The sequence below is a fragment of the Caloenas nicobarica genome, chromosome 2 (genome assembly GCF_036013445.1).
Source record: "Caloenas nicobarica isolate bCalNic1 chromosome 2, bCalNic1.hap1, whole genome shotgun sequence".
In the NCBI taxonomy this organism is placed as follows: Eukaryota; Metazoa; Chordata; class Aves; order Columbiformes; family Columbidae; genus Caloenas; species Caloenas nicobarica.
The window spans coordinates 63,175,379-63,197,447 of record NC_088246.1 but is presented as its reverse complement, the minus strand read 5'-3'; the positions used below and the strand labels follow the sequence as shown (position 1 = coordinate 63,197,447).

The 22,069-nt window shown below is 40.1% G+C and overlaps 1 protein-coding gene across 11 annotated transcripts in view; it reads left to right on the top strand.

Moving 5' to 3' along the window:
* TNS3 (tensin 3) overlaps positions 1-22,069 on the top strand; it is a 232,857-nt gene that overhangs the window by 192,749 nt on the left and 18,039 nt on the right. For all 11 annotated transcript variants that reach the window (XM_065627357.1, XM_065627356.1, XM_065627355.1 and 8 more), the window contains 5 exons: positions 12,010-12,181; positions 14,431-15,074; positions 15,683-15,769; positions 18,342-18,473; positions 20,627-20,722. In XM_065627357.1, coding sequence (XP_065483429.1) covers positions 12,010-12,181; positions 14,431-15,074; positions 15,683-15,769; positions 18,342-18,473; positions 20,627-20,722 — 1,131 coding nt within the window. The remainder of the gene's footprint in view (positions 1-12,009; positions 12,182-14,430; positions 15,075-15,682; positions 15,770-18,341; positions 18,474-20,626; positions 20,723-22,069) is intronic.

The window sequence follows — 22,069 nt, the reverse complement described above, 5'->3', positions numbered from 1 at the left end:
TTTTCTGCTAAGGAAGACTTAAAATTTTTTGTGGGTAATTTTTTTGTGTTTGTTTGATTTTTTAAGTAGAAAAAATGGAGACTGCCTGGAACATACATAATTGCTGATTACGTACAAAAACTTTGTCCAGGCTGATTTTTTTTCCTCCCCCTAGTAATGTTATAGCAGCAGTAAATTTCCTTTCAAAAGCATGAAAAATGAACTGACTTTGTAAACGTCTTTCCTGAAGGAGGACTATTACATAGTTTTCCTCTTGCCTTGCTTAATTAGAAAAACAGTGCATTGTGCCAGTAGCACTGGCAGAGTAGTCCTTCTTATTCAGGCAGTGCATGTAAAATATTCTCGCCTTCTTACTCCAGATCTGCATTTTCCATCAAAATATAATACAGTCTTAGAGCAGCCAACTATTGCATAGTATGATGTGCAGGATACACCAGGATACTTTAAAGAGCCTGATTTCTACGGCCTTAATGCAAACAATTTTTCTATTCAGTCAGTAGCAGCAGATGGTCATGTAAGGATGGCAACCCTAGAAAGAGAGTCACTGAATCACAATTTTTAAGAGATAGACCAAGAAAACACGTAATAGCTTCACTTCTCAGTCCTTTTGCATGGTACTGAACAACATTGAAGATAAAGTGAACTGAGTTTGGTTTTACCTATTTCAATTCCAGATTATTAAAAGCAGCTTCTGAAAAATCAGTTCCTTTTCTGGTTCTAAAATGAAAATGGTTTAGTTATACCATTTCAAAACTAAAAAGCAGCCCTCGCTTCTGGTATTCAGGCTGCACTGAGCACAGTTCAGCCATTTGTTATAGGCAAGTGACTTCAGGAAAGTTAACAGGTTGAAGAGGGTCATATCTAGGCAGAATTTTTCTGACAGTAGAAGACCGGGACCAAAGCAAGACTCTTTGTAGAAGGTCTGAACATCAGTTTGATTGCTTCCATTCTTCTTGCTAGATAATACTCCTCAAACATCAAAAGCTGTATACTTGGACCTCTCTGGTGCCTGCTGGCACTGGGGAACTGGACTGAGACAGAAGGAGGGAAGTTCAAACTCGCTCTTTCCCTCTTTTTCACCTTAGGAAGAATACATAAGATCGTACCATTAGATTTAAAAAATCCCAAATGAGTCTTGATGCTTGCTTTCCAGGAATGCCAGAAAGCAAGCCTCAAGCTCAGTCTCTTCTCCGTTCACTCAGTATTAGCTCCAGTTTGCCCCCCTTACCCTCACCCTTGCCCCCTTTGCATTGGCTTTGCAGTGGATCTGTCAGTAGACATGAGCTGCATTTTTCAGTTCAGCACAGACAACCTGAACCTGCGTCTCCCACATCTCAAGCAACTTGAATAGCTAATGAACTTTAGAGCAGGACAGATGTTTTACTCTTTTCTTGAAAGGTGATTGGTCTTTCAGGGCATTTTGCCTGAAAAAGTATTACTATTCATTTTGAAGGTACTGGTTTGTGCACTTCTGTTTCTTAGTGTTTTTTCTCCTCTAAAAGTATTGCAATTCAATTCTACAATTTGATGAAAATTACCATATTCAGCCATGTGAATATCTGAAATTCCATTGTGAGATAAACCACGATAAGAATGGAACTGGCTGTCTCTAAAGCCACTTCACTAATTTGCCGTGAAAACTTAGTGCAGGCATGTTAATAATTGGATTTTAATTGTTTTGTTGGATTTGTTTTTCTTCACCACTGAATCATCCACTGTACTTAAAGGCAGAATAGTAGTGCTCTTGTTTCTGCATTATGGGCTGACAATGGTGCTCTCCTAAAGAGTGTTTTAATAAATGTCACATTTTATGTTTGCATGTGACCCGGATGACTTGAGGAGATGCCTTCACAGCTGATTTGCATTCCTGAGACAGCAAAGTTATGCTTAAAGTCAATAGCAGAGCATCTGCAAGATCTTTTAAAATACATGAGAAGACATGTGCAACTGATTGCTTTAGTCCCTGGGGAACTTTATTTTTTTTTCCTTGTACGATTTGGGAAAATAAATTAGTATAAGAAAGTCTTGTAGAAAAGCATTATAAGAATTTTACTGCTTTGAAGATACTGTATTGCAAATTTTATTCCGCAAATATGACTTACTTGTATTTTGGTATTTTTTGAATGAGTATATGTTACCAAGCATCTGTAAAACGGTGTAAGGGTCTGTTAATGGAATGGGTATTTCCTCAGTAGAAGAGAAGCCAGATAGCAAGATCTTCAGGGCAGGAACTGTGGGTGGGGGAAAGTGGGGTCTGAGAAATCATCCTTTTGATACACATCCCTGTGCAGAATGGGGCAGAGAGAGGGTAAGTGCAATTAATTCCCTGATCCTGGGGTTGCCTGGAGATAAGCTGACCCCTGGCGCAGCTTCAGAGGCTGCATTTGTTTGTTACTGCCAGGAGCTTCTGTGGGCCCTTGTGGGATCTAGAAGTTGCTGGAACACAGGAATGTCCCAGTGTGCACCCACTCCTGTGTATCTTGCCACCAGGCCAGAATCTCCTGTGGAGGTAGAGAAGCACCAGCCTTGCTCACCCAGTACTTACTGGGGAGGGCTGCTCTGCCAGCAATATTTCTTCAAGGGGCAACATGGATGATTTACAGCTTTCTTTAGGCATAAGGCAAGAGTGGATTTTTTTAAATTCTAAAAACATTTGAAACGTTCCCAAAACACAGCGAGCACTTTCTAAATGCATGCAATAGATAATTGCATGAAGTTAGAAGCCTTCAGTACTGCAGAGTAGCTTACCTTTAGTTACTAGTGGTTTGCATTCTAACTGTTCAATGTGTTACTTCTTCCACCAAATAAATGTCTCTGAGAAATAATTTACTGCCTCTCCAGATTTGCTGTTTTATTTCTCAGGTTGTCAGCCACCACCACACTGTTGTGTTTTCTGTAAGAGCTAGGCACGTAATACATATTTGACTGAGATCCTTCTCAGCACTGTTCAATGAAGGAACTGAAGCTGACCTTTCCAGTGCAAAGAGGTTAGGAGGTGGATGCTAGAGCCACTGTCTTCACAGCTTCTCCAGGTTCAGCCTGACTGATATGATTACTTGCAAAGAGAGTTGGTCTACTCAAACAGGCATTGCCAGAATCTCCAAGCAATAGGCACTTTGTCTTTTCTTTCACAAGCATTAAAAAATCTGTTTTATCGGTTTGCCAGGTTTTTGAAAAGCAAGTGCCTCTGTGATGGTACATGGTTTTGGCTCATGACATGTTCTCCTTTTGAAAGAACATAGGAAATTGTGAAGGAGAGTTTATGGATGTGCATAAAACCCAGCAGATTCCAGGCCAACAGAGGGAAAACAAAAACAACAAAACCCATACAAAAACCCTAATAAACACTCTCTTTATTTCTTAGCTGCATGCCCTTTTTTTCTGCCAGTGTGTTGGACCAGTGGTCCCCAGAGTGGGGTGCATGCACCTCAGGTGGTACACGAGATGATCCATTGGGGTGTGGGAAGAAAATATCAGACCTTCAGTAGTACATCTATACAATTCGTAATTAAATAAATATACCTATATTGGAGATGCATTTTCAAAAATTTCTTATTGATGGGGTGTGCAACTAGAAAAGTTTGGAAATGACTGTGTTAGACTTTTCTGCATGAGGAAATTAGTGTTACCATAGAAAGACAGAAATAATGTTTCAGAAGTGCCTCTGGGGGTGTGTAGTCCAACACCGTGACTCAGAACAGGACCATCGTAGGTCTGAGTCAAAAAAAGCTCTACTGATGGAGGTTCCACCACAACCCTGGTTAACCTCTTTCAGTGGTACACTGCCCATAGGGACAAAGCTCTTTTTGATTTCTAATGAGAATTTCCAAAGACGTGTTGCCTCTTTTTAAGTCATCTGTTGCTACTGAGAAGAATTTGGCTCTGTTGTCTCTTCTGGTATAAAAGAGACCCTCTACTAGTAGTTTTAGGCTGCTTTTAGATTCCCTGCCAAGTTGCTTTTCTTCTCCAGGCTGAAAAGTCCCAGCTCCGTCATCCTGTCATCATGGATTGTGTGAGCAAGACCATTGGTCATCTTGGTAGTCTTCCACTGGATCCTTTCCAGTTTCTTATGTTCCTGAACTGGTGGCCTAAAACTGAATTTAGTATTCCAGGTGAAGCTTTCTCAGCATCAAATACACAAAGAGTAATAAACAATCTCCTCTGATCTACTGGCCATGTTTCTCCTGCTGTAGGTCAGTATATGCCCTATTTGGGATGAGAGCAAAGTGAAGACTGTCTTTCAGCCTGATACCCACTGCAACTCCTGACACTTTTCAGCAGGGCTGCTAATTACCAGTTGGATCCCACCCTGTATTGTTACAAGGTTTTATTCTGCCCCAGGTACAGATTTTTTTTATTTCGTGTTGGTCTTAAATAAGATTTCTGTTGGTCCAAGCCTCAAGTTCACCAAAGTCCCAGTACTCGTTATTGCCATTCTTAAAGATGGGCTTAATATCATGCATTTTCGAGTTATCAGTGTGGTTCAGTGAAGCAGAATTTTTGGTATGGACATTAACTCTTAAGTTCTCAGATTTTCTTAAGTAAATTAAGAAGGTGGATTTCCAAATTTCTTCTGAATTGATAATATTCACTTGGCAGATGGGGAGTTAATCTGAACAAAACAGGATTTTCAAATCCTAGTCGTTACGTCTTTGTTTTTGCTGAGGTGAAGTAAAAAGCAAAAGATGTGAAAAGAAGATAAAAACTGTGTTAGCCCTTCAGGATTATTTATTTTTTCTAAATAGAGTGTTGAAGAAATACTGAGGAAAATAGGGGTTCTGTTGCTGCCCTCAAAGTCAGTAAAATAGCTGTCTAATAGTATAAAATTCAGTTTATTTATGATATATACTTGAAGGAAATGTTACAGTTTTGCATGCTTTTTCAGAGCTCCATGGCAGTGGAGACTTTGTATAGCTTAGTGACTACAGCAGGCCAAATGACAAGATGCTGATTCAGCATTTGATTGCTGCAGGTTTGGGGGGAAGATTGCCAAAGAGAAAAGTAAACTAATAATGACAACCATTATCTTGGCCCAGAAGTTGTTATTTGGGAAGTTCCGTAACAGATGCCTCGTTTGTAGAATATAAACCCTCCAAATCTATCCTATCAGAAATGTGAAGATCATAAAGCAATTAACTTCTTTTTTGAAGACAACAAACAGGGAGGTGTTTTGTTGCTGCCTGGGCTTGTTAGGAGTTTTGCTTCCAGTGCGTATGGCTTAAGTCAGCTTGTAACTCTTCTCAACCGAAAGAAACAGTAGTACAGTAAATTAGCTGTTCTCAGAGCACTTTGTTTGAAACACTTAAGAAATAATGGTGGAAGCTGGCTAGCAACAACAGCTTGGGGGAATTTAGCCTTGAATGAGAGGTGGAACAACTTGGGTTGAAAAAGATGCCATATACTATGCAAAAAAGGTAATAAAGTTATTCTCTTCCCTGGCAGCTGAAATTACAAAAGACAAGATCTTAAGCATCTTTCATTGATTTCCACGTATTTTATAGAAAGGAAGGAACAGTGGGACCCAAGTTGATGGATTTCCTGGAAGGGAATGATTTGGTTTGCTGTATTTTGGTGAAACTGAAGGCAGAATATAGCAAGTATAAAAGGTCAAAGTTTCAGTAAAGTCAATAATTTGCAGACTGACTGAAAGCAGGAGAGTATCAGTGTTATCTCAGTCTCACTAATTTTGACACCTTAGCATTTGGAAAAGCAGGAAAGCGAAAGGGAAGATGGCTACCTCATGAGAACCTTGCAGTGCTGATGGACTTGGAAAGATGTTAGTTTGTAAACCGGTTTAAGTGGGCCATCTTGATCTCTCCTTTCTCCATATGCAGGGGTTTTAATTCTGGCCTTCCCCATGAGCTCTGTAGAGGTTGCTAAGAAGCTCCTTAGCTTCACCATTGCCAATTCTGTTAGCACTCTGTCAGCTGCTAGAGGGACTCTCTTTTCCAGGGAGCCAAATCCTTTTGTCATGAATTCACTGTTTCCAGAGTTTCTGGCTTTAAATAGTAGCATAAGCCTCTACTACTCCATATTCACACTGCGTAGCTGGAATTGTGCGCTCCTTTTCACAGTATCCAGTACAGTTAGCTGTCACTGGATGTTGCTTGTCAGTATCTCTCTTCCACTGAAGCTCTTCCTTGCTCCAGTTTTTTCCTCAAAACTGTGATTTTTCCAGCTAATCTTTCTGTTAACGTTTCCCTTGCTGAAATATTGGCAAAATGTCTTAGAAGAACTAAAACTGTGTCTGCGCAGTATCTTTAGCTCTGTACTTGGTGGTGGTTTTGCTTTCATTGTTTCCCTGATAAAACTTTCTCCGTTTTTGGTTTTGGTGTGTGTGTGTGTTTGTTTTTTGTGGTTTTTTTGTTTGTTTTGTGGTTTGTGTTTTGTTTTTTTTTTTTCCTTTTGTAGATTTTAAGGTTTGGAAAGAAACATATCTGAACAAAACTCTTTCATAAAATCTGCTTAAGATCTTCATCTGGTACTTTTTGTGTTACTGATATACTTTAAGCCATGGAGTGAGCTATCCAATCTGACCCTTGATAGGTTGTTCTGATGTTTAATACTAGAGGCTGGGGTTTTCTTCAAACCTTGTTCTACCCTTCCTCATATGTGTAACATCTCAGCTCTGAGCTGAGCTTAAATCTTCTGCAGGACATTCAGGTGAATGGTGGAGTAACTTGCTTAATGAGTAAGGAAATTTAATATTGGAAAAGGGAAGTGGCCATCATTTGACCCTTGGTCTCCTGGGTAAAATAAAGTTGTATCAGCAGAGACTATTGTCGTAGAAACTATTACAGTTCCCTCCATGTGGGAAGGAGAGATGAACAGCTCAGCACTGTGGTAGACTTTACATTGGCAGTAATGTAAATTCCAAATGATAGTTGGAGCTAGCTGGATGCCAAGCTGTGAAGTGCCATGGAGGTTTTGTTGAATGCTAGGGAGTACTGTGTGCCTTTTTTATAAGACATTTCAAAGAGAAGACCTTGAGAATGCTTGTCTGGTAGGACAAGTACAAGATAGGCCCTGGGAGAATGAGAAATATCAAGTCTTACTGGAATGCAACCATCCAAAACCAAAAAATACTTCCACTGCATAGAGAATTTACCAAACACTTCCATTACATTCCTAGATGCCTTGGGTTCTGCCTCTGTAGATGACTTGTCAGGAAATCTGTCTAAAAGAATGGGCTCATCAGTTGTTCATGTGAAAAGTGAGAGGTTGAAGGAGAGCGTTGATATGACAAATGTTTCACAGCCACGTCTGATGTGGCTTCTTGCAAGTCTTCCATTAGGCTGGATTTTTTCAGCATTGCTGAAGCCATCAAAGGATGGATCAGGAAACAAACTGAAATTTAAAAGTATTGCACAAAACTTCTTATCCTTCTGCTACTCTTTAGGGCTGGCGGTGGCTCGGTTACTTTAGCTTACTTTATAGCAATATACTTTTCTGTGTCCATTCAGCTCTGTCTGGGTTGCTGCATCCTTCCTGGTGAGTGCAGAAGACATACATTTGCACTGGGTGGATACCTTAGTAAGGGTCCTTCTGGGAGGGTGATAACCACCAATTGAGCTAATTTCTTGAGCTGGCAGAGCTTCTCTGCCCTTCCTGTCTACCCTTCCATGCAAACTGCTGTGCAAATGGCCACGTCTGGCTCTGTTTGCAGTGCTCAGGTCACTAGCGTTCTCTAGGCTGCTTTTTTGACAGATATGCAGGTCTGACCCAGGAACATGAAGAGACATGAACATGAATGATCCTGGTTTTGTCACATCACTTCTTTAAGTAGGGAGCTGAACTTCTATATTGTCAGTGTTCTCACAGATATAATGGCGTAGATTTAGTAGGGGCCTGCAGCAAGAAGCACTGATGCTTCACAGCAAACAAGCCAGGGGAGTCTGTACCATGCATACAGAAATCATGTAGAAGCTATGAGATTGCACTGAGTTAATGATTCTGTGAGATAAAGGGTTAACAGCTGACCAGTGAGTGTGGGCTCTTCATCAGACAATAGAGAGGATACAGCTGAAATATTCAGCAAGCTTGTTTTTAATTGAAATATAAACAAAGCTGCTTTCATGGGAAGTGCCTTTCAGATGTACTTGTTTCTAGCCTGGGAAGTCCAGAGTTTTCGTTCTTTCTGCAGATTACATGCCCAGCTGCCAGTGGGTTTTCACTCATAGTCTAGTATTTTACACTTGTGAAAAATGAGTATGAAAAGAAATGCATCTATGGGCATGATAGCAGTCGTTCCATCACACAGTGTTCAGTGCTCTAAAGGTAATAGCAACAGTCCAAGGCCTGAAACAGGGAAGAATCAAGTCTTGGTCCATTTCTTCAAGCAAGTGCTGTTACTGGTGGGAGAAGGAGAGGACCATGCTGTGCAAATGTGTTAGATTAACTCATACATATAGCTGAGATTGCATTAGAGTGGGCGAAGATTTTAAGCTCTTTCAGAAGGAGAGCCGCTCCCCTTCTTGCTACCAGGCTCATGGTAACTGGTGTCCAGTGACTCCTTTATATAGTCTGGTATCAGGGGAACAGACATAGACATGAAAATAAGCAAACGTATGGAGTTATTCTTGTGATCACAGTTTCAATGACTGCAGGGAATGCATTAATCTCCCCCATATAGTAGCAGTCATCTCAACCTGGAGTATAATTGGGAAGCATCTGCAGGTTCATGTGCACAGGTGAGATGTTTGTTGCACTTTACGATACTTTGTCTTACAGGTGCTGCTCTCAGTAGATTCTGCTTTTAGCCTAGTGAAAGTGGGGTTTCTGGGGAGGCTCCAGTAGTCTTCAGATGTACAACATAAGTTTGGGCAACCCACCTTCAACTAATCAGCTTTCTTTCAGATAATAGTTGAGACAAAGTAATATTACTTTATTATCTATTGAAACAATTGCTCAAGGCTTCACATAAATCCTTATAATACTTGAGTAAACAGTCAGTCTTGGTAATCCTTGCATAAACAAGCACCACTGATTTCAGTAGGAATATGGCCTAAATCATGGGTTTATGCAGCCAGCTTTTTCTGTGTTTGCATCAGTATGAGAATGACTGTAATATATATCTATCTATTAGATAGATACAGATGCAGATTTCTCTGGCTCTTCCACACCACACACATTTCTTCAGTATTTCATTGAAGTTCACTTTTATGGCTGGTGTGGATATAGTTAAAGCAATTGGTACAGTTAAAAGACAGCGATGCAATTTTCTCATGTTTCCCTCATCCAATTAAATGTTTGCTCTGTGCAGTATGTGTGCTATGTGAGGAATTCAAATGGTTTTCAGTCAGACCACTGATTTGCAGATTTTCTTATCTCAGACATTTAAGTACCTTGCACCCTCCTCTTCCAAATAATAGCAGAGCCAGGCTTTGCCATGAATTGAAGGAAAAAGAAGACTTATTTACACTTCTTTCAGTGGTGCTCACAGAAATAGTGAGAACCTTCCTCCTTCTTACATTAGAAAGAGTTTCTTCTGGAAAAGATGCTTTGACATGATCTTAACTGTGTGCAGGACTGCAATTGTAACTTTCTTGTGTGTTTTCTCACCCTCAGTCTTTTGAAGTGTATCTACTCAAGAGACAGTAACTAGAGATTGTTTCATCTGTGATCACCTTAATTGCATTCCAGTCCTGCAAGTGTTGAGGGCAATGGAGCTATTCATGGAGATGTATGAAGCTATTTAGATGCACAGGCATTTGTAGTATCTTAGTGCATGGCCTTTTCTCTGGTAGAAAATAGTGCCATAGAACCTGAGCTTATGTGAATAGCTGTTGGTTTGCTTTAGACTGTGCCAGAATAATTAAACATAATCCTCATTACAGCTTGACTGGTTATTAAAATGTACCTGTAAAAAAGGGGGATTAAACTGTTCCTGCTTAAAGCTTTTCAGTAGTAGCATCCACATTATTCCTCATCCGAATGCATCTGTTTAAACTGTATCCTGTAGTATTTATGCCCAGTATAATTAAGTTGAACTTAGTTCAGACTTGAATCAGTTTAGAAACCAATAACTCTGATGCCATTTGCAAACTATTAGGAAAGAAAATATTTCCTTTACTTTTTTTGCCTGTGTGGTATGAACAAAATCACACCTGACACTTGTAGCTGTACTCGTAACTAAACCCCATGCTACTCTGTGCTGCTCAACTGTCTTTAAACCCCAGCTCTGTCATTTTCTCCGCATGTGAGTAGAAGAGTGAGAGAAGACTGGCTCCCTCATCATCATTCCCTCTCAGTGGGTTTTTATACACAATGATAATATACCCCTGAGCCTTCTCTTCTCCAGGCTGAAGAGTACCAGCTCTCTCAGCCCTTGCTCCTCTGAAAGATGCTTCAGTGCCAGTGATGCTCCAGGCACTTTTGTGGCCCTGTCTCTCTTGTACTGGGGAACCCTGAAATGAGCACAGCGCTGCAGATGTGGCCTCACTAGTGCTAAGCAGAGAAGGATCACCTTCCATTACCTGCTGGCAACACTGTTGCAGCCTGGGATACTTGTTGACTGCCTTTGCCATGAGGTTGTATTTCTGGCTCATGGTCAGCTTGCCGTGGAGCGGGACCCCAGGTCATTCTCTGCAGAGCTTTCTTCCAGCCAGTCCGTCTCCAGTATGTGCTGGTGCCTGGGATTGTTCTTTTCCAGCTGCTTGTTGAACTTCTTGAAATTCATCTTGGCCCATTTCTTCCACTTCTAAATGGCAGCACAACCATCTGGTTTATCAACCGTTCCTCACAGTTTGTTGTCTGTGCGTTGCTGGTGAAACTTTTATTTCATCATCTAGGTTGCTAGTGACTTGCCTACCAGTGGACTTGGTGCAGCTGATCACAAGCCTCTGGGCCCAGCTATTCAGCCAGTTTTCCATCCACCTCACTGTCCACTTACCTAACCCATTGTTTACTACCTTGTTTATGAGGATGTTCTGGGAGACCATTGTAAAAGCCTTACTGAAGTCAAGATAAACAACATGCCCTGCTCTTCCCTTAGCCACTAAGCTAGTCAGTTCACTGAAAAAGGCTATCATGGTGCATAAGCATGATTTTGCCTTTGTAAATACATGCTGACAACACCCAATCATCTTCTCTTCCTTTATGTGTTTGGAAATGGTTTCCAGATTTAGTTGTTCCACCACCTTCCCAGAGACCGAGATTAGGCTAGCAAAGCTTGCAGTTCCCCAGTTCATCCTTCATGTTCTTCTTGAAGACAGGAGTGATGCTTTCTCCCTTTCAGTCTTCAGGAATCTCTTCCAGTCGTTGTGACCTTTTAAAGATTATTGAGAGTAACCTTGCAGTGGTATCAGCCAGCTCCCTCAGCTCTTGTGGATGCAATCTGTCAGGCCCTAATGGAATTATTTATGTTCAGTTTGTTTTGAGTGCTCCTTTGCTTGATCTGCCTCCACCAAGGGTAAGTCTTCCTTGGTCCAGATTTTTCCTGTGGTCTCAGGGGCTTGAGATTCCCAAAGGCCTGTCATACTGGTAAAGACTGAGGTGAAGAAGGTTTTGAGTACCTCAGCATTTTCCATGTCATTTTCCACCAGGTCCCCTGTTCCATTCAGCAGTAGGCTGAATGGGCAGGTGGAATTAATGCTCCAGTTTTCTATCACTTTAGTGTTTAAGTGCACACTGATGGTGTGTATAGTCACACAGGACACTTGACTAGACTTATCTGATTAACACTGTGGACTGTGGAATGCAAAACAACTTGGAACAGATGGATCTGTTCTCATCTTTAGGGCTAGAGAATGTATCCTGGAAAACTGATCAGTTCTGAGTGGAGCAATTCTGTGATCTTTGTTCCCTCTGCCATTTTTCCTACTGGGTGTTTTCAACAATCAGTGTATTTGTTGTGAAATAAAATGTTACTGCTCAAACAAATAAAATTTGTTCTTTATAGTCCTATTAAGAAGAAAACAGGTTGTTTTGCAAGCACCTTTTTCAGTACAAGGTCCATAAAAATGCGAGGTTTTTTTTAATTTGCCTTTTACTTTGTTTCTTTTGCTGCAGAATCTCGAAGTTACACAGAAGCCGTTAACCACTCTATGGTGATGTCTGACAGCACTGTGGGCACTAACCCTCCTTTGCTGAGGGCCAGCATGCAGATGGATCCCTCCTTCCAGCACTGTTTTACATCTTCATGTACTGTTTCAAGTAATAGTCCTATTCCAGGAGGAGAAAGGTAGGAAAAGATTCTCCTCCCTTATTGTTCAGTTCTCATAACTATAGTTTCCAGCCAAGATATTATGCTTGCATCTTCATTGCAGAGCATTTGTCCAAGGACTTTGAGTTGGGTTGTGACACTTCATTATGATGTTGTCCACCAGCTGGAATTTACCATGACACAATTAGCTTTGAAAATAAATAGGAATACAAAAATAAATAGGAATTTATAGCTCAGTTACTTTATTATGTACTAGCACAAGCTCATAGATATTTTCCTATGTGTTTAACCAGCTTCTCTAATGCTTTACTGAAAAGCATTTCATGAAATTTTGCATTGGAATAAGTTGTATATGAGAGAGAGGGAGCACTCTTCTCTCTGCAGTACATGCATTTCTACTCAGTAAAATATCAGAGGATTTGCTTTTGGTAGTGAATAGCTGACTCCCTTTCAACTGTTCAGCAGGCCGAGAGACTTTATTATTTCACATTTTTGTATTGTAGTAAATATGTAGGGTTCTGGACCAGAGCTTGAATAGTTCAAATTTACAAAATAGTCCTTGTCCCAAGGAGCTTACAGCATAAGATGAGAAATAGCAGGAAACACCACAAACAAACGGGATCCCAGATTACTGTTAGAAGTTTCAGAAGGCCGTGACGATGAATGGTCAGTCATTAGCTGTGCCCTATATTTCTGTGTTACATTGCAGCTGATTAGGTTTCCTTTCCTATCACTCTGCTACAACATTCCTTTGTGCCTAATTATCCTATTCTCGTTCTTGGATAATTGGCTCCATTTTCACAGTGAATATTTGGAATGCTGTTGGTTGGTGTGTAAGACTTTCAGTGAGGACTTCAAGTATATTGGTACCTATTTATCTTCCCATCTAATTGATTTCATTTTCAATCAGTACTTGCACTGTGAAAGAATGTTTTCATTTTGTGATTCTGAATATGAATCATAGGACTGAACAAAATAGTATTTTCTGAGAAGGAGGCAATGTAACATTTCAAGTGGATATGAAATAGAAACTTATCAGGCAATGCAGTCATTATCAAGTTTACATTCCAACTTCAAACTTTATCTAGAAAATTTTGTTCCCTTCTTTCTAAATATTTTTTCTGTCACATTTCATTTCATCTAGCAGATAGCTACAGCTGTGGGTTTTTTCCTTGCAATTATGTCTTCTTCCATTTGCTTTACTTCCATTCTTTTATGGGCCTTCTTCTTTGATCTGTTCAAATCTACTGGTATCAATTTTCACAGTTGCCTTTTAATTAAAAGTCCTTTATATTTTTTATATTTCTTATGTCAGCTCTTTCCCCTTTTGCATGTCACAATGAGTTTGTTCTCTCTACATTTATATTGCTGGTAGTGTTTTCCAGCTACAGTCTAAAGGCATTTCACTTCTAGAAACAAGGAGACAATTTAAGCTTTTATCAGATGGTTTCATTAGAAGCTTAGTTTGTCTTGTTTAGAAGGATATCTGTTATTTTTGACTTGAGTGGGTGGAATTGCTGCCCAGTAGAAGTATCTAATGTTTACTGTTTAAATAATTAATAATTAAGAAAAAAATGTTCCTTCATCAAATAAAGTAACCATTGGACCTGCCTCCGTTCCCTTTTTAGTATAAATTTTATTAAAAGAGATCTGATCTGATTTTTGGTTTTGATTTTTGTGTTTTGGCTTGGTTTGGGTTTTTTGGGGTTTTTTTTAATGAGCATAAGATACTCTGCCTGTAAGAACTGCTGTGGCAGTGTCAGTTTTCTTCCATAAACCTCTGCCTTTGACAGCAGCCTTGGCTTAAGAAATTTCTGTTCTTTTCCAGATAGCACTGCAGCTCATCGTGTAGATATCTCCAGGACCACTGTATGTGAAGCAATGCTGTGAACAGCTTCACTGAATTGATTCATAGTAAAAGTAACCCTCTAAAATGGGGGAAGGATATTTTTAACTGTGATTAGTTTGATGGCCTGGTTTACAGCACAAACTTAGAAACTATCCCATCAGCATGGCTAGATGGAGGATAAGGCAGAAAAGTAATGACCTACACTGAAGAAATGAGTAATCAGGTTGGGGCTGGAATCCCTTGATCCAGCTGCTTCACCAGGTCCAGCATGTTGTCAAAGAGCACCCTCAGGTATTGTCCTGGGTGACGTGATTCATTACTATCAATGATCACTACAGTATGGGTTGTACAGTGACATTTTAAGGGAATGATTTGTCTGTTTTACTTTCGTGTTCAATTTTTGGCTTTTTTTTGACAGTTCTTCTGCAACAGAAAGTCCTTGGCTTGAAAGCAGCCCTAAAGCTACCCCATCTCTCCAGCTTTCAATGGGAAACAGCAGGCCACCAGGAGGTTACCTTGTGCCCTCTGAATTTTCAAATGCCATGCAGGATGTCTCTCTCTTGTCTCATTTCCAAACACCAGGACTGCAAGTCATCAGCCTGAGCAGCCTGGAGAATTCACCAGCAGAGCCACAGCAAGAGCCTGCTGTCAGCAGCAGTACCCAGGCCTACCTGAGCTACAGTGGGGGCAACATGGGGAGTAGCTCCCCCCGAGAGCAGAAACAAGCTAATTTCATAGCCAATACTAGCATCTCTCCTAAAACCGTGAGCTCATCATTGGCAAGTGCTGAGGACAATGGCTTTTTGATGCAAAACTTTGTTACAGTGGCCTCTGGACATAACAGCCAGAACAGTGTGGCTCAGCAGCACCGTGGAGGGAACATACATGCTCAACCGCCTCTTCCAGAGAAAAAGAGGTCCTCTGAAGGAGACCATTCCTTTACCTCTGTGTCACCTTCTTCAAGTGGCTTCTCTAGCCCCCACAGTGGAAGCACAATCAGCATCCCCTTCCCAAATGTCCTCCCAGATTTCTCAAAAATGTTAAGCACTTCCCCAGTGCCAGGTAGGTTTTGCATCAGAGATATGCAAAATACATTAAATTTCATGTGAGTTTATAAAAACACTTAGGTGATTTTAAAAGGGGGGTGGAGGGTAGGAAGCAATGGAATTGAAGTGGCACAGAGGACTTGAATGTTTGCAATAAGTGGCACCAGTTCACTGGCTTTGGATGTTTTTTTTCAGAACAAGGCTGCAGAATTCTTTCTGCACTTCCCTAGATTCCAGCCAAGGGCAGCCTACCTTTTGAACTGCCAACCACAAGTTTCTTTTAATAAGAGCTGGATTCTCTTTGCACCTTTCTAGACTTGTGCCAAAAATAGTTAAAAATGTAGATGTGTATTCACTGGACCCCATTGAGAAGCTTCGTATTTAATACATCTTTATAAATATAAGAGTTTTTTATGTGTTTTGTAAACTGCAATAATACTTTCAGAATCTTAGTGTATGGCATTATATTTGCTGTTTCTAAATCAGTTCAGAGTTTCTCTAGATTTTTCTTCTGATCATGAGTTATTTGAGTAATTAAGGTCATTGAAAATTGGAATGAAAAGTAGAACATACTTTTGTATTTAAAAAAAATTTCTTGATGTTTTTTTCCCTTTTATTTCACAGAAATCACAACTGATAAGCATGTGACTGTAAAATTTGTCCAGGACACATCCAAGTTCTGGTATAAGCCAGATATTTCAAGAGAACAAGGTATAGCAACTGATACATGTTCTGGCATATCCACTCACAGAAAAGCTAGTTGGTGAATTCTTGAATTTTTTTGATGCATACCTGATGTCTAAAAGAAATACAAGAAGAAATAAAAAACCTAGAAGGGCCACAGGCAACCTCACTTAATTTCTTTTATCCAAAGGCTGAATTTGATCATGGAGGCCAGCCAAGTAGTCCTTAAAAATATTCAGTTAATCAGACAAATTATTAATGTAGCTGAACTAAGTACAAAGTAATTTAAATCTGCCTGTGGTATCTGCTGCAAATGTACTTTATTGTAAAGCTCCGGTTTTTGGAATGACAGTTGTGCAGGATGCAATACCAAAGAACTGTCTGCTCTCAGAAAGTGAGCACAAGTGTGCTGCTGTGGCATGATCTCAGCCATGTGTGTTTCACTGCACAGATAATAGGTTGAGAGATGCTAAATATCAGAGAATAAATAATTCATTAGCTGAAAGTCATCATAAAACCGTCCTCATGTACCAGTCATTCTGTAGCTTCAATTTCATTGTCAGCTGCAAGTGACATACATTATTTCTTAAAGGTCATGAAATAACACTCCCGTGGAACATCTTTATGATGTACAATCCAGATATAGTACATCTATATGTAGATGTATTACTGAAGGAGATGGAGAAAGCTTTTATTATGTATATGAAAATGTATATATATGAACTTATATACTTTGTCTCAGCAACAATGCGTAAATAAAGCATGCTGGGTGCTTTGCAAGTGCAATTGGTCTGATGGTCCTTGTGTCTGAATTGCGTTTAGTGAGTTACGGCAGGATTTTAAGCTGGGTTGCTTAAAATACAATTATCAAAAAGGAAAAATTACTAACTGGTTCTGCATTGGGAATGAAGTTTACACTGAACCAAAATAGCCTTCAGCTATTGGCAAACGTTGAATTGCTATGTCTGTGTAGTTCATAGTTTCTCAAATTATGAGGATGCCTCTTATAATGTAGTGGTAAATATGAGCCCAGGGGAATAAAGATCATAGAAAACAAATCATTAATTCATCTTTGGGTGATGTTTTAATGGTCCTTTCACTCCAGTCCCTTTCCCCTTGTCTGCTCCCCACCCATAAGGAGAACCAAGTCTTTAAATGTACAAAAAAAAAAAAGTCCTGACTTGATGTGAGTCCAGAAAATAAAGGAAGTTTAAACCTAGCTGCTTGAACAAAAGAAAAGAAAATCCTCCCAACCTTTTAGTATGCATCCTTTCACCCTACCAAGTAAAATTTCTTTTTTAAAAAGTGTTTTAAGATCCTGTTGCTGAGGAGGGGAAGCACTTGCTCTTTTTTCCTGTGCTTAATGGGCTGCTTCTGTGACAAATGATTACTGTCCCCCTGCAGATTTAGTAGTGTTATGTGAGTATTGTTCAACTGCAGGGTTTGATATATTCATCCTTCTCCTCTCACCACATGGCAGGTTATTGTGAAAATAGTTGGTTTTTTCACCATCTGACAGATGAACAGAATATATACTCATTTGCTTTACTCACTTAAACAGGAGATACAATTATGTCTGCATTTTCATGATTTTCTATTATTACTCTTTTTTTCATGGAAAAAAAAGTGTGTGTCTGTATGATGTAATCATTGCTCAGGCAATGGCATAAAGCCATTGCAAAATATGACTTCATGCCCCATATGCATAATCTCCATGTTCTGTGTATGCAGACAGTTAAGGACTCCAGGGTCAAATCTGAGCTTTTTCTGGGGTTTCTTTGAAGGCTTGGTGATCATAAGAAATTCTGGAAACAAACACAAGTATTTCCAAAAAGTTTATTGGAGAAAAAAAAAAGAAAGACAAAGTGCTAAGGGTTTAAGGTCAAATGAAGAACAATCATTAGATAAGCCTTTTGCCTTTTTTCAAAGTGAGTTTAAGATTTTTGGCTACTGGATTTCAAAGTCTGCAGTAGATTCATGCAAAGCAAGACCAGTTTCCCTGCAAATGGTTCCTCCTGGGAAGGACTTCATATAACACTTACAGCAGAGATCACGGGGTATAGATGTAAATTATTTCAGTGCCTGGACAGTCAAAGAGCAAATATTCAGTTACATCCTTTCCCTTCCTTTAAAATTACTAGGGGAGTGAGACTACTTTTCAGGGACAGAAACTTGGTGGTGGACGAAAACAGATCTGTTCCACCTGTTGAAGCTGCATCGGAAAACAGTGCTGTTTAGTCAGCCTGGAAATTGCAGAGGGCTGTGCTCTCTGTCATGCCTCTAACAAGTTGACAAAATGTAAGCAGGAATCAACTTGTTCTTGCACTGGTTGTAGGAATCCTGGTAGGACCTGCACATCCTTCTCAGTTTAAAAATCAGGCTTCTCTTGAAATAAGTATCTGTGAGATTTGCATAAGATGTTTTCATTCAGATCGCCCGAATATGCTTGATTGTATTCTGTTCTACAGCAATGGAGACAGAGAAAAGAATCTCAGTTCCTTCTGTCTCCTCTTAATTATAGATTTGCACTTCTGTGCTTTTTGGGTGTCTGCATTGCTCTGGAACTGTTTTTTTCTCTCTTTCCTGGAATCCATTGCAGCCATTGCTGTTCTCAAGGACAAGGAACCTGGGTCATTCATTGTTCGAGACAGTCATTCTTTCCGGGGAGCCTATGGGCTAGCAATGAAAGTTGCTACACCACCTCCTTCTGTGCTGCAGTTAAACAAGAAAGGTACTGTATGCCTTCTATCCTTTACTTAGCAAGCCATACAAAGTAGTCCTTCTTACTGGGTAATAATCTGGAGGAATCTCCCCTCTTCTAGTAAATGCAACTTGAATTACAGGCTCCATTTGGTACCTTGTTAAATGAGACTGGATAAGATGTTCGTTGTACTTTACGTAGGTTAACCATGGCTTATAAATGTATGTTCATTGTGGCTGTGCATATATTGTACCTTATCAACCCAACAGAAAACTAGTCTCTGTAATGGGTCCTCCATAGAAATCAGAAGTCTGCATCTCATCCACATACCACCATGTAAAGCTTTCATTTGGCTGGAAAGTTAAATATTTTTTACCTCAGGGTTTTGTTTTGAGACAGTTTTACACTAGATATAAATCTGAGGTTATCCTAGGGAAAGTTGGCTCCATTTGTGCTACTGCAAGGTTAGTGGGGTGGTTTTCCTTGCTGCTGTTTTCCTTTTACACATCTTATTATGTTTCATTAGTACATGCTGCCTGGCGAGGTAAGCAACTGAGATCACAGGAAAGCAGTGATTCTTAGTGTCATGGTTATGGAAGTGTGGTTTTGTCTGTTGTTGGTTGGTTGGTTGGCTGTTGTGGGTGGTTTGGTGGTGGTTTGTGGGGTTTTTTTAAAGATTTCATACTTATGCTGGGTCAAGGTTAGCAGTGCACCTCTATTACAATAACACTTTCGAATTATATACACTTAATCTGGTATCTTGAGACTGCAATGTCTTACATAATTAAGACAACGGGGGTGCACTGGGATGGTGATAGCAACACCAAGGAGGCAAATGGAGAGTGGCTGTAGGTGTTTTTAGTAATCTTTTTTTATCATCAGACCAGTGAAGTCCAGGAAGGCATGAAATTTCAAACTCTACTAGCCTTCAAGAGTCATTTTATGTTAGTTGTGCCACAGGCAAGTGATAGTAAGAGAAAATTCCTGTTGAGACTGTAGCATTCTTACACTTTGCAAATTTGTTGTCTCCTGCAGGGTTTCTTGTTCCAGGCTTCCCCTTACCACATACCCTTGAAGTAATTTATTTTTAATACCGTGAGAGCATAACAGCAAAGAGTTAGTTGTTTGAGAAGGTGATCTTTGCAATATTTGCTTGCACAGAAGTTTCTACCATCCAGATTAATGTGTTCATCTGTATCAGGCTGAAAATCAAACTTCATGTCGTGTTTCCTGGACTGTGGCTGATAGATCAGAGTCAGAGGGAGCATTTGTGTTTGTGGCTCTTTTGTTGAGGTTTGAATGGTTGGTTAGCTTTGTTCTGTTGCTATGAAATAACCCTTTAATTACTTGGAGAAAGATTCAGTTTATAGTCAGGTGTGAAATACTCTGAACTAGTCTTTCAAGAAATAATTAAGTCGTCTTTATTATATGTATACATACGTATGTGTATGTTTAAAAGAATGCTAAATCTCAAGGGAATTTTTATATGCCTCTTGGACTTTGAATCTCCTCATTACATCCAACTTAACAATTTTGGTTTGTCCTAGATTCCTGAGAGATAAAAAACTGCCTCTAAAAAGGTAGTGAAACCTGAATGTTTCATGTAGTTGTTTGTTTTCAGGAGCAAAGGCTTAGTGTAAAACTGCAAACAATTTAATACTTAAAAATTCACTGAGAGACTTGGCATCATTACCTTTGTGTAACTAAATCTTCTGTTATTTTAATCCGGAAAAGTTCTGTAAGCAGAACTGTCACTAAAAACTTGAGTTACTTGATTATACTTTTACTCCATTGTCATATCAGATACACGTTTTTCTGATGGGGAAGTGCATCAGAATTTCTAACCATTTTCCAGATTTCTGTTCGTTGTCTGTAGTTGGGACCGTGCTTGGATATTTTGGACATGAGTGTATATTTGAATGTCAGTCACTTATGATTTTAAAACCTTTTCCACTGATTGTCTAAAGTGAGCTGTTTGCTTGTTTGTTTTTTTTTTGAAAAATGCCCTTTTAACTACAGATTGAAACCTGCATCAGAGCAGGTCTGATGTATTCTTTACATGCTGCATATAAAACATTTGGTGGTAATGTGGAAAACTGTTTCATAAAGAACTGCTAATTTGTGAGACTGTTGTCTGTTCATTGCTTCTCTTCATGAGCTTTCTTTTTCTTTTTTCAACACAGTTGGAGATTTGTCAAATGAACTTGTAAGGCATTTTCTGATTGAATGCACTCACAAGGGAGTGCGCTTGAAAGGATGCCCAAATGAACCATATTTTGGTAAGTACTGTGTATCACAGGGGCACAGAAAATGGAGGCTGTTTGCTTTTGCCAGAGCTGTTTTATAGACTTGAACGGCGTGGAAAGGGAGATAATACTTTGCTCAAGTCCTGATGGTTTCCGTAGAAACCCATTCTAAGGTTATAGGAGCCTTGTACACATTTACCTTAAGTGTATGTGCAGGGCACTCTAGCATGGATGCACATGACCAAGCATCAAGCAGTCAGGCTTGTCTGCCACTGCCAGTGCTGCTGCAGGCAGCTGAGCTAGATGACTGTGGTGTGCCTTATTGATTCAAGACCTTTGCCTTATTTTGTCCTGCACTATGTAGTTATACTCTATACACTGGCTGGCTAAAATGGCACCAGAGTGGGATATTCACAAAGTACATTATGCTCTATCAGCCTACCTAATGCGATAAGATGAAAGCACATTACCTGTTGTGGCAAACAGCAGAACACCTACCTACCTGCTCACTCATTTGCCCTCCTCAGTGGGGCAGGAGGGGAAAATAAGATGAGAAAGCTCATGGGTTGAGATAAAGACAGGGAGGTAGCTAACCAGTTATTGCCATGGACAAGAGACTCGACTTGGGGAAATTTTTTTGCCAATTAAAATCAATATTCAGGTAGCGAGAAACAAAGACAAATATTTTTAAAAAACCCCCACTCTTCCTTCCACTTTTCCTGAGATGAACTTCACTGCTTCCCCCAGACAGGGCAAGAAGGGGTGAGGGGCATATGGTTGTTACAGAGCAGTTCCTCTCTGCTGCTTGGTTCCTCTCCCACTTTTTCCCTGCTGAGGTGTGGGCTTCCCACATGGGCTGCCATCCTTCAGGAAAAAAATCTGCTCCAGCATGTACTCTCCATGGGCCACAGTTCCTTCAGGAAATGTCCCTCTGCTCCAGTGTGAGGTCCTCCACAGGCTGCTGGATAGGGTATGTCAACTTGGATGGCTGGAGCACCTCCTTCTCTAACTCTGGTGCTCCCTCTGCTATGTCCCACCTTTTTTGTTCCCTTCTTGTCTCTGTACAGCCTTTTCTGTCCTTTCCTAGGTTTTCTTTCCCGGAGGCATCCCACCTGTGGCTCAGCAGTGCCCCGCAGTGGGTCTGGAGCTGACTGTGTCCCTGGCCTCTTCCCACAGAGGTCACCCTGCAGCCCTTGCACCCGCTGCTACGAGCCTTCTCACATACACCCAATACACCTGTGAATGGGTTGTCTCATTTACCATAAAATGAACAAGTGTAAAATGAGAAGTCTTATTTAAAGGTGGATTGAATTTTGTCACTGTTTGACATGAGACCTGTTTCAAATCAGAATTTTTCACCCTGTCCTACCTTGATCTTGA